The 13,015-nt window shown below is 40.0% G+C and overlaps 1 protein-coding gene across 2 annotated transcripts; it reads left to right on the top strand.

Annotated features, from left to right (window-relative positions):
- Nucleotides 1-1,319: 1,319 nt before the first annotated feature.
- On the top strand, nucleotides 1,320-12,742 carry si:ch211-161h7.4 (neurofilament heavy polypeptide). Of its 2 annotated transcripts, none has more exons than XM_034706360.1 (17): nucleotides 1,320-1,614; nucleotides 1,990-2,033; nucleotides 4,088-4,152; nucleotides 4,244-4,389; nucleotides 4,561-4,621; nucleotides 4,743-4,947; nucleotides 7,189-7,278; nucleotides 7,455-7,535; nucleotides 8,460-8,639; nucleotides 8,777-9,489; nucleotides 9,727-10,254; nucleotides 10,440-11,016; nucleotides 11,104-11,174; nucleotides 11,587-11,709; nucleotides 11,963-12,123; nucleotides 12,218-12,308; nucleotides 12,428-12,742. In XM_034706360.1, the coding sequence occupies exons 1-17, from the start codon at nucleotides 1,591-1,593 to the stop codon at nucleotides 12,508-12,510; spliced, it is 3,243 nt and encodes a 1,080-aa protein (XP_034562251.1). In that variant the 5' UTR covers nucleotides 1,320-1,590; the 3' UTR covers nucleotides 12,511-12,742. The 2 variants fall into 2 exon arrangements, with proteins under 2 accessions (XP_034562251.1, XP_034562249.1); XM_034706358.1 differs by having other exon boundaries at nucleotides 7,186-7,278.
- The last annotated feature ends 273 nt before the right edge of the window (nucleotides 12,743-13,015 follow it).

Below are 13,015 nucleotides of genomic sequence, written 5' to 3'. Positions count from 1 at the left end.
TCACTACATTTCTATCAATGCTCTAGTTACTCACTACTTTTGCTTTGAAGTCAGCTCATGAATTTCCTTCTCTTTTCTGAAATCTGATCCCTAAGACGGTAAAATGTGTTTGTGTAGTTCTGTTTGTCTCAGTGGTTTAGTCATACCTGTATATCGTGTGTCTCCACGGTTGAACGTGGAGCAAACACAGAGCAGATTTCACTCAGATCAGGCAGTTCATTTAGAAGTGGTAATGATGGCTATAATTCTCCACCTGAGTACCCATGGCCACATCTTCAGCTCGTGTTAGAGGTTTTTAAAATGAAGAATGATACGTATCATTTGAAATGTTCTCCCTTTTCCCCACTCTGCACAAACATACAAAAATTCACAGTCCAAGCGAGAAAGCGTTGAGCTACATAACGTTTGTTTAATTCCAGATGAACATTTCAAACTAAGTTGTCTGTGCTTGGAGTAACTTTGTGTCTGTTTTTATTCCATGGTATAGTTTTTAGAGATCTCAAGTAATGATTTCTAGATAAACATAATGTAACAGAATGTACTCCTATGTATTTTGACTGCATTTATGTATTGTGAAAATACAACGTTTTGAGATTTTTTAAGAAGTACTTTGAATACTTAAGTATTTTTAAAATCAAGTACTCCAGTACTTTAACTCAAGTACTTTAACTCAAGTAATAATTTGACAGAGCAACTTTCAGTTGTATTGGATTAATATTTGACCTGGAATATTTATACTTTGAATTAAGTAAGGAAGATATGTACTTTGTCCACCACTGAATAGTAATAACTTCAAGGAACCAATGAATCTGTATGGATTACAGCAGAAGTGCTGTGTTGACAAAACAAATAAGTTTTAAATAGTCTTAGTATCATATACTTTTAAAATGAACTCGGGGGCTGCCAGTATTTCTCGCACCTTGTATCGTTTGTCATTTATCATTTGGTCTGTTTTAAGGACGTTTTAAATGAAATGAAAGTTGATAACGATACACACATTCACCAGAGGGGAGCAGCAACGGGATGCACCAGCTTTAGTCTGGTCTTGCGCTGCCGACATGAAACGTAGAAGAAGAAGAAAGGCGTGGGTTAAAGAGTTCCTGAGCACGTTATTCAGGCATGAAGTCCGTGCAATAGTCCATAAAGAAAAGGCATCACCATTCAGTATCTTTGTGTAAATGTTACATTTATTCAATGTTTTACAGCTACTAGTTTCTGGAATGCCCACAAGGAGTAGGTAACTGTATATTGTAGGTTAACGCCAGCCTGTTATTAATAGTTCTTCCTGTAAGACTGAACTGAGGGTTCAGTCAACCCGGGTCTTCACATCGAGCGGGATATTATAAATTGTAAACAGCGCCATTGTTTTGCTGAAGCTAACGTTGGCACTCGTCTGGGCGGAATATCTGAGTTATTGAGGTTATAAACTAGTTATTTACTGGATTTATTACAGATAGAACTCAAAGAAACGGAGTAAAAGCGGTTATTTGGAACAGAATGGTTACTATCTCATTGTTAAATCCGATCTCACCATTGTAACTAACGTTGACTCTACCGTTGAAAGTCAGAATCACCCTGCAGACCTGAATAATGGAGACAAAGTACCCCACCCTGGTGAGTAAATACAGGATTAAATGTGTCTTTTAAAGGTGGTTGTAGACTTCAGTCATATTTAGTCCTAATCGAGAGAAGTGGGGCTGTAACGTTCACGTAGTCCTGTTAATTTGTGTTGAAGTGTGTCCAGTACACAACCTCTTAAGGCTGATTTATACTTCCGCGTCTCCCCTACGCAGCAGGGGCTCTCCACTTTGATTCAAAGTCAGTTTGATGTAGTTCAGTGTGCTGAGACTATTCTGGAAAGATGTTTGGCCGTGAATATCGGAGGCTGTAGTTTGTGATGCTACTACATTGCTAACTGTGTTTGCTTACAAACTGACAGAATCACTGTCGGAGCTGTTAAAAACATCCTTCCTGTTATTTTGTTTGCAGAAGAGGCCAAAGAGGAAACTGTGCTACCTCACCAACACAGAAAGGTAAATGTGGAAAAGTTCTTTATTTTATTCAAGATTTGTTTCTTATTTCCAAAACGCAAACTTTACAATACAGGTCCATTATTTCAAACATCTTTTCATGTTTTAAACATAGTCATATGAATGCATATATATATAAAAAATACTAATAAATAATAATAATAATAATAATATATACATACATAGATTGAAATAATAACTATATATACTGTACATACATACATGCATACACACATACAAATACAATTGATATAAAAGGTAATGATATTATATAAAATAATTGTGTTGATGTACGTCTAATAAGTAAACAGATACATAGCTGAATAAAGCAATGAATATAACAATGATAATTAAATTAAGAGTAACAATAGTAAGAAAAATAAGAAAATAAATGCAAGTAATGATTAAAGAATCATGAAGAGAAAATGAATAATTAATGTACTTAATAATAATTATAATAATAAAGTTTATTTATAAAGCACTTATCAAAACAGACGTTACAAAGTGCTTAACATCACAAAAACCAACAATAAAGAGAACAAAGCATGGGGGAGATATATGGGCTGGCAAGACAATTTAAGAGGAACAGCTAAAAGAGAAACTACTAAAAACAATTAAAACAATAAAACAATTAAAATCAGTAAAACAATAAAATGATGAGTGAATGAAAATAGATGAAAAATAAATGTAGCATCGTGGATAAAATAATATTACAAGAAGGCCTTTGGATAAAAATATGTTTTCAGCTGTGATTTAAAAGAAGATACTGTTGCAGCTTGCCTGAGATCCTCAGGCAGGTCGTTCCACAGTCCTGGAGCCGGCACAGCTAACGCTCGATCACCCTTAGACTTCAGCTTCGTGACGGGAACTTTAAGGAGGTTCCTGCCTGAGGATCTGAGGCTGCGCCCGGGCTGGTAGGGTGACAGCAGATCACATATATATTCAGGGGCCAGGCCATGCAGTGCTTTAAAAGTGATACGTAAAACCTTAATCTATTCTAAAAGCAATGGGCAGCCTGTGTAGGGTCATTAAAACAGAAGTAATGTGCTCTCTCGTCTTGGTTTTAGTTTAGTTAACACACATACTAGTTTGAGTTTGAATTATCTAATGAATGCATCAACTGCAATCATGTGAAGAAATAAAATAAAATAAAATGCTGCTTTAACACCCCACCCACCCATTTCCCACCCTCACCTCTGTATGGCTCTTTCAATTGTTTATTTTTGTGCTTGTTGCACCTACATTTATCCAAGCATATTTCAGCAGGAAGTCTTTATGTGTTTATTTTACTCTTTGTAAAATGATTTCAGTATTTGTGAAGTATTTACTGATCGCCAATTGAGTGATGAGTGATGCACTATATAGAAATTTGCTGTTGCCCATATTTTACTTACAAAACAATCTTTGATTTTAAAGACACAGACTGATATGTTACATTAAAGTTAAATAAAAAAACATGAATAGCAGTTAAATGAAGGGCTTCTACTTTGCCATCATGAAATCAATGATCAGACGTATAACATGCACTACATTTGGAGAAACTGGGAACTGCATTCCCTGTCTAATTTCACTGCCTCATTTTAACTTGGTGTGACTCTGCTTGTTTTTATTTATTTTATCACCTTGTTTTTATTTATTGTCTTTTAATTTGTCTGTAAAGTGACCTTGAGTGTTTTGAAAGGCGCTTCTAAATAAAATGGATTATTATTATTATTATTATAAAGGCTGATTTCTGTCAACAGTGCCAATTCAGTGTGTTTTTATTGTAACCTATAAGTCATGCTTTAGATACGTGCTTCATAATTCACTTTGTCACATTTCATTAAATTACAAATATTGTTGTGTATTGAAAGGAAATATAGTGTGAGTAAATCAAGCTGACTCAGATCATGTTTGCAGCTCTGTGTTGTATAGACTTCTCTAAATTGGCTGTTTGTGCGTGTTCACATTAAAATGTTTCATGCAGATGTCACGGCATTGAGTGTCTCAGAGCTGTAAGGGAACATCATCATGTTGAGTTTAAAGATACAATCCTAATCTGACATTTGTGTTTTCAGTCAGCCTAAAAAATGGATGGGGCCGCTGACTTTGGGAGACATTGATAAAATGTTTGATGACTTGGGTGAGATGCGCTTGATTATTTTCTCCTTAAAAACGTACAGCTTGTTTTGCATTTCTATAACACTAACCTGTATTTACTATATCCTTCATAGATTCACCCTCGACTAATGAGGTTGACCTCGCTCCTCCAACTCCTCAGCTCCAGATCTCTGATCATCAGAAAAATCAGAGTGAGAAAAAAGTCTCATCAGTCCCACAGGAAGGTCACATACAGGAAAAACCTCCTGGAAGCCATAGGGTAACGTACAGTCGGTCAAGACGGCCTGATTTTCTTGCTCCTGTGTTACGTAATAAAAGTATATCATCTGTATAATCTTACAGAAAAGTCTCTAACGGTTTATTATGCTTGTCCTCACCTGGTAAAAAGTTCAAGAGAGTAGTAGATCAAATATGTTTGTGTAATCTTTAGGGTCCTGAAGGAGATGCCCTGAATTCTTCCAGAAGGTCTGCCAGGCCTGAACCAGACATGGGTAAGAGAGTCAACCCTGTTTTCTTGGAGGAAATACTCTGCCACTCTTTATTTCCTCACATGTGGCGTTATGTTTCTTGTCCTTTTGCACATTTTAAGTTGTGTGTTTTTTCTTGTTGCAGATTTGGACATCCCATTCAAAGTGCATGGGCCGATTAAGACATCCAGCCCTATCGAAGTAAACATAGCTTTAGGACGTGGGCGTGAAGAGCCGGACAAGGAAAAAGACAGAGTTGTGTCTCCGATTCTCTTTGATTGTAATGATGTGGAAGAAGAAGAAGAGGCAAAGATAGAGCCTGCACCCAGGCAGAAAACACAATCCCAAAAGTCAGTATATCTCTACCTACTTGTCTTCTGTTGAACTCTTCTAGAGACGATCTGTGTTTGTCAGTGGTATTTTATTGTATTCATTTAAATCCTTGATATAGGGCTGGGCAATATAACGATAATTAATGTGGTATAATTATTCTCAATATAGATATAACAAATGTATGATGAAACGTTGATATATTATAACTTGTAATAACACCCCCCAACCACTGCAAAGGGAGGGGGCGCTAATGTGTCTTAAATGCTAGTTCCCACCAAGCGGCAACCTCCGGTCTAAAAATATGAGGCCAATGCAGAAGTGTTAAAAACTGCAGTTCATTGAGGATCCACTTGAGGCTGGCTCCTGAAATACCGGGACCACATACAAACCAATTCCAAAAAAGGCAATCTTTAGAGCAGAAATAAACATGTTTACAGTCTGGTACAAAAGACGAGTATAGTCTGGATAGCTCCTTTCTGGATCGGCACACACTTTGAGGGGGGTGAATTATTTTCTAACACAGCAATTTTGAAGATATTGAGATTAGGAGTCTTCCAATGAGAGGCACAGCTGACTTGACTGACAGGCGGGAACACTGTAGCTGTTTGCTAGGAGGCTCAAAGCCCGCCTCTTTACGTCACAATCACTTGATATCAGCATTGGCCACAAAACAGCGTTTCAGAAACAGATGGGGGACGTCACGGATACTACGTCCATATTTCATACAGTCCATGGTTCCCACCCAACATTAGACCGAAGTCAGCATGGAACAGCCAATCATGTCGCAGGGTAAGATGTAGGCAGGCTTTAAGGTGTTCTGACGTTTGTAAATACAGCTGAAACGAGCGACAGTGACGCTGAAGAAAACGCAAAACCTACCAGCTCCAAGCTGAGTGAAAACATGCTTGGCAAGAGAGGCCACTAAACTTCATTAGTTAAGATGTATTGGTTATTTTCAAACTACTAAATACAAGAAAACTTGCCTTTAAAGGTGACATATCATGCAAAATTGACTTTTTAATGGTTCTTTACCTGAAATATGTTTCCCTGGCATGTCTACAAACCCCCTGAGAATGAAAAAAATCCATTCTGCCCCTGTTCTGATTTCTACACCTTTCTGTAAATGTGTGTGAAACGAGCCGTTTCAGACATCCGTGTTTTTGTTACGTAACAACAATATCCGGTCTGTCACGGAGTCAGAGCTCGGAGCTTGTTCAGCCCATAGACTGTATAAAATAATACTGAATCCCTCCTCCGTTTTTCATTACCTGCACAAATGTGTGGTAACAAGGAGCTTAGGAGGGAGGCATGCTAGTTGTAGGCTGTCTTAATATACACAAAGGTCGGTTTTACTCCCCACGTCTGCAGATTTGAAGATCTAGTGGATGATTTTTATTTGCCATGGATAAGTGCTAGCGCTAGTTAGCATAGCCACATAGCTATATGTTCATAGCTGTAGCTGTAGCTGTGTACCAAGACACACGTCTACATACTGATAAATAAAACAACAAGAAACACAGAATCTGTGACCAATCCTTCAGAAAAGGTCCTGCTGCCTTTCTGGCAGAGGTCGGTTTTACTCCCCACGTCTGCAGATTTGAAGATCTAGTGGATGATTTTTTATCATGGATAAGTGCTAGCGCTAGTTAGCATAGCTACATGTTCGTAGCTGTGTACCAAGACACACATCTACATACTGATAAATAAAACAACAAGAAACACTAAATCTATGACCAATCCTTCAGAAAGGTCCTGCTACAGGCGCCTCTCCGTCAGGATCAGATTCAGAGGGTTGAAGTAACGTGATCTCTGAGCAGCCGTGTATATTCAGCCAACATGTAAACATTAGATCAACGTGCTGGAGAGCCGAGGCACATCCACTTCCTGAGGGGGCGTGGTCAGAGGGAAAACAGAGTGTTCTGATGAAGAATGAAGAAGAAGGCTTTTCAGGCATGCCAAAATCTGATTTCAAAGTGTTTTTTTGAGCATAAACTTTAAAGACATGTTTTGGGGACCTCTTAGACCAATATATATTGATGAAAAAAGCGTGATATGTCCCCTTTAAAATGATATAAAAGAATGATTTGATATTTATTGTGAAAATTATCGATATCGACTGATATGAAAAAAATATTATCGTGATAACATCTTTTTCAATATCGCCCGGCTCTACCCCGATACAAACATAATGATCCAGTATATTTGAACTTATTCATCTAAAACATGCTTTTTTCCATCATTCTCATTTCCTCTAGAAGTGATGACTTTGAGTTGGAGTCTCCTCCTGTTAAACTTGCTTTAAACAAACCCAATATGTCCTGCCGCAAAAAAGAGATGCAGGGAGTTTGGTAAGGACCTTTTTGTATTTTCAGTGTAATGATAAGTTCACTGCAAACACCCGCAAATATATATTACAGTAAACAGTATCTACTTTATGCTGTGATGATTGACCTTAATCTGCCCTGCTCATGCTTTTCAGTATTATTATTATTTGACTCATGTGTGTGTGATCTTTGATTTGCAGCAAAGAGAGTCAGCCAGTCCAAAAACAAACACCCAAGAAACCTGCAAAAGTTGTTCCGGAGGGCAAAAGAAAAACAGACGGGTAAGTAGTGATGAGTGTTTAAGGTTTAAAGCTACAGGACCTTTCATTGAAGTCAAGTCAAGTCAAGTCAAGTCAAGTCAAGTCAACTTTATTTATATAGCACATTTGAAACAACCAGTGGTGGCCAAAGTACATGGATACAACAATAAACAACACAACATATTTATATAAAAATAAAAATCAGTCAGGATATTAATGTTCTCATTTCAAGTAGAAGGCCTAAGAGAAGAGATGCATCTTCAACAAAGACTTAAAACAGTCAACAGTGGGGGCTGATCGTAATTGAAGCGGTAAGCCATTCCAGAGCTTTGGGGCAGCTTTTGAAAAGGCTTGGTCTCTCCAGGGTTTTAGCCCAGTTTTAGGCACATCAGGAGCAGATGGTTGGCTGAACTCGGTGCTCGAGCTAGGATGGTGCCAATCCATTAAGGGCCTTGTACGTCAACAGTGCAATTTTAAAATCAATCCTGTGACGGACTGGAAGCCAATGGGGAGCACGCAGCACAGGTGTGATCATGTACTTCCTCCTTTTCTTACCAGTCAGGAGGCAAGCAGCGTTTTGAGCGACATATCTAAGCCCACATACAAGGAATTTTATTGTGGATCTTTGATTTTGAGACGCTGGACAAATGAAGACAGTATTAAGATCTGCATTTGGACAAAGACTTCTTAAAGAAATGCTGAGTGAGCTATAAACTGCATTTTAAATATGACGTTAAGACTGTAAGAGAAGAAGGGCTATGATCAATGCAGGGGTTAACTTCTAATAATAAACTGGACATTCATTATGAGGAATAGGTATGTGATAAAATGACTGCAAAATGCACCAATGGATTGAGTCACAACTGAGAAGTCTCCAATGAAACATGAAATGTCATGTGACTTAACTGTGCATCATGTCTGTTTATTATTTTTGTTGATTCTCAGTCAGAAAAACAAAGAGCCTCCTGTTCCAGCAGTAAGACAGGAGCCTGAACCTGAAGCTCCCCGTCAAACTTCAGAGAGTGTTAACAAGGAGCCGGAGGTGGAGGTCTCCACCCGTGTGGGAAAAGACATGACAGCTTTCCTGCAGAGGCTGAGAGAAGCTGGACAGGCCAAACCTCCATGGTGAGTTGTAAAAAGCGTACACCTTTAAAGTTGTTGCATAGGTGTTTTAAGGTACAAATTTAAACAGCTGAAAATTAAAGAGGCAAAGTTAAGGACCTTTTTGTTTTACAACACATGAAATGATTTTTGTGTTTCAGTTCTAGAAAGTCTCTGTCACCTGTAAAAGTATCCACTCCGCCTCCTGAGCCAAAGGATGATTTCCTGATTCTGGAGGATGAAACGCCGCTCTGGATTTCCATCCCGACTAAAAATGCCACCAGCAGGAAACAGAAACAGAGTAGGACGTCCAGCGCGGACAAAGACAGCTCCACAGACAAGGGGGCAAAAGAGAGAGCAGCAGAGACGGGGCAGAAACAGCTGGAAGCTGAGCCGCTAAACAAGAAACTGGGAACTTCCAGTCAGAAAGTGAAGAAGACGAAGGGGAAAGGAAAGAAGAATGAGGAACCTGAGCTCAGAAATGATACTCCTGATATGTCTTGTCCTGAGGATTCTCCTGCAGTCGACTTAGTCGAACAAGAAATACTAACCAAGAAGAAACAGCGGCTCAAGAAGGTTCCTTTGAAAGAGAGAGACGAAGCACAGAGGCCTGAAGACACAACCAGCAGGGACAGAGAGGACTCAAAGCCCGCTTTTGAAACGAAACAGAACTCTCAGAAGTCCCCTGACATAAAGAAAGTAAAGCCTTTAAAAGAAGGGAAAGAAAATGTCAGGAGAGGTAGAGCGAAGACTTTAAAGGAGAGCAGAAAAGTAGTGCGGGGATCGGATGCAGGGAAGAAGGCAGTGTTTGCTGAGGCTGTGAAGGAACCGAGACAGGAGGGCGGAGATCTAGAAGATTGGGGCTTTCCATCAGGTGAGGAACTCCTACTTTTATAAATCTAACTCTTATTGTGACAGACAAATAAAACAAGAGAACACTGGATTCCACCATATATGGTCATGTATTATTTTCCAAATATAGTCATTAAGAAGTAACCTGCTTACGCCAAACTGTCAGAATAAATAATAGAGAGTGAAACTCATCCAAGTATTCTTCAAAGTCACTCTAAAAGATGTAAACTTCAATACAACATCGTTTATTTTCCCACAGACGGAGAAGTTGTTGATTCTGAAGCACAAACAGCGACGGCTCCATTGGACGGAAATGATGAACAGAACAACCTCCCGCTCGTCTCTGAAAGGAGTTCTGCTGAGAACGACCAGGCACCTGGGAAAAGGAGAAGGAAGCAGACCAGACAGTGGTGGCTGACCAGCCCAGAGCAGACACAAGCTACAGATAGACAGCCAGTCAAGACAGCAAAGCAGATCAAGGGAATCAACGCTGCAGCACCGCCACCTGTGACGGCTAAAAAAGACAAAGTTTTAAAGAGGAAGGGTAAGAGGGAGCCCGTGTCGTCATCCGACCACGTTGCAAAGAAAGCTAAAGGTAACAAGGCAAAACAGAGCAACAACAGAAACAGAACAAAGAACACACCAGTCAAGATCAAAGCAACTGAAGAGGAGGTCGAGGCAGAGCGGGAGGAAAAGTGGGGGCAGGAGGACGAGGTGCCTGACGAGGACGGGGGTGATCAGTCGAATCCTATGGACCTTACACACAGAGACCGCAGCCTCAGAACAGGTATTTTCTGTCTTGTTCCAACACTGTTTATAAACTTGGTGTGTGTTGTGTTTTTAAATGGTAACTTGACATCTGTAGTTTAAAGTGAGGCACAACTTTTATCAGTGTGAGTTTTCAAAAACATAAAAACCAACCACTAATCCTTGGAGCTGACTAAGATGTGTGTGTTTTTTTTTTTTTTTCAGGGGATCAGGTATTTCAAAAAGTCTACACCTCCACTGAAAAACACCCACCAGTGCTGCCCTCTCCCAGGGGCCCAGGAAAGCAGCTCAGAGCAGCAGAGTCAGAGAAACGGAGGAGGAAGCCTCCTGGTAACTGGTGGGCAGCTGCTGGCCCGACAGAGGAGGTGGAGAACATCTCACCTCAGCCTCCGCAGCAGGAGCCAAAACTCCAGAAGGAGAGAAAAAAGAAGACCAAACAGAACAGGTCTAAACTCGGGACTCCTAAAAACGGCAATGTTGCAGTCTCATCGAAACCACAAGGGGGCGCTTCTGTGTCTCCTCTGAATGCAAAGCCGTCGGCTCCAAAGTCAATCAGGCGCTGTCTGGCCACGTTCAAAGACATCTTCACTTCTAACACAGAGAGCCTGACCGTGACGAGCAGCGGAGGAGCAGGGCAGAGGAACACACTTAAGGTCGATGCTGGTGACGGTTCAGTACCTGATGAAAGTGTCAGAGGGGTTCTCAGCATGGAGGCTGTCGAGTCCAACAGCCCTCCTTCTCTCCAGTCCCCCCAGGACAGCAAGTGTCAATCAGAGAACACGTAAGGAGAAAGTCTGAATATCTGTCCCTCATAAACTTCTGATATCGTCATCAGTTTTCTTTAAATCATTTATCTTTATTTGTGCAGTTTGAAATCTCACAGAAGCGGGCCGTCCTCCATGATTGAGCTGCAAGAATACGAGGAAGACAACGAATCTGGTATGAAGACTTTATTTGACACAAGGGGGGATGTCGGATTTTTTTGAGCTGATACTGCCTGTGATGGCCGATACCACTAAGAGGGCTGATTTACTTTTGAACATATTTGTATTTAAAATGTGATTTCTGCACACCTGAGGGTCAGAAAGGCTCAACTTCAGTGAGCAAAGATTACATTAATATTCTAGATTATCTGTTCAAACTGAAATCCCTTTGGATAGCACACACCAAAAACACACACTCCTGTAGGTTGCAATACGGATTGCAAACAACTTGCATGTTCTTACGCATTGATGCTGGTGTCCTATTAATTGTTTGATCCTTGATTGGTTTTGTTCTACGTGATAAAAACAGGTGTTTTCAGTTGATCCCAGTAAAGACATCTTGCTTTTTACCCTTTTTGTTTCCACAGTCCAAGCTGCTCTCTCTGCATCAGATCTGTGCGCTCCTCCGCTCAAACCGCTGGTCCTACAGCCAAAGGATAAGGCCAACCTGACCGAGTGGTTCAAGAACCTCTGGTCCGCCTCTGTCGATAGTAAGAGAACATCATGTCTGATTAAAACTAATCATTACCCCAGTGACCTCAAAGAAAAGACCTCTTCAGTCAAACATCTTTACTGGGCCTCTGACATGATTTTGGAGTTGAGCAGGTTAAAAGGTTTAACAAGAAAAAGAGTGAAACCTCAGTCTTTCAGAGTCTCTGTCGGCCCAGATCCCACTTTGAATCACACTGTGTTAATAAAAGCGCTCATCATTGAATAATTCTTCACTGTTTCAAATCATCGTAGGCAGTCCTGAAATCACCCCAGACCAGTTCGACTGGTATTTCCATAAGGGCCGAGCTATTGGCTTCCTGGTCGACCTGAACTGTGGGAGCATCTGTAACGGGAAAATCCTGCTGGGCTCCTTCATGAAGAAGCCTCTGATGGTGGATCACAGCGCCACATCAGTCAGTGCACTTGTTCTGCTTCATTCTCATATGACTCTTTATAATCTGGTTTCTTTTCTAACTTATTTCTTTCATTCCATATTTTTCTTTAAAGGTTTTTAACTTATTAACGAGCTCGGTGAGCGTAACCATCAACGGCAAAGAGTCCCGCTTCAACCCAGGACAATCTTTCATGGTGCCATGTGGTGAGTCTGATATCCCTCCACATATGCATCAAAGCGTGTTTTAGTGTCAGTTTTTTCAGTATCTTTAAAATAGTAAACTGTGTGTTTTGTTTCTGACCATGGATCCTTTGTTCACACAGGTCACGCATACAGCATCAAAAACGTCTCAGCTCAGCCTTCAGTTCTGTGCTTCACCAGGATATTAGCAGAAAGTTTAGACTGAGGTTGAAACCTGCTCCATCGTTTGTAAAATCCCTCAAGTTCCTGAATATGTACATAAAAGATAGATAACTGTGTTTGTCTGACCCAATGTAAATGACCTCCCTTTTTTTATTATGTACATATATGATGTGTATATTTAGAGGACTTAGCTGATCTTGACTCGGCCATGACTTCCATGATTAAATGTGGTAAAAAAACAAACCACTTTTAATAAAATGTTTTGCTTTCTATGACTTCAGTTGTATTCTTCTAATTGTGCATTTGTTTCGAGCCACTAGGGGGCAGTATATTAATCTGCTTTCTATAGGGTTCTTTTTCTGTTGTTAATTTTGTAAAGGTTGTGCAACATTTAAATAAATTGTTATTTCAAAAACTGTCCTTTAAGATTTTCTGTGTAAATATCAGACAGGGCTAGCATCATTTACAACACTTTTAATAAGGAAGCAAAGGTAAACTATCGCATGTACATTTGAGTACACTGCACAGAGACTTGTGGAAGAAGTTTG

Source organism: Notolabrus celidotus, chromosome 17 (genome assembly GCF_009762535.1).
Source record: "Notolabrus celidotus isolate fNotCel1 chromosome 17, fNotCel1.pri, whole genome shotgun sequence".
In the NCBI taxonomy this organism is placed as follows: domain Eukaryota; kingdom Metazoa; phylum Chordata; class Actinopteri; order Labriformes; family Labridae; genus Notolabrus; species Notolabrus celidotus.
Note: the sequence above shows the minus strand (reverse complement) of the source record. Positions and strands in the feature narration are given on the sequence as shown.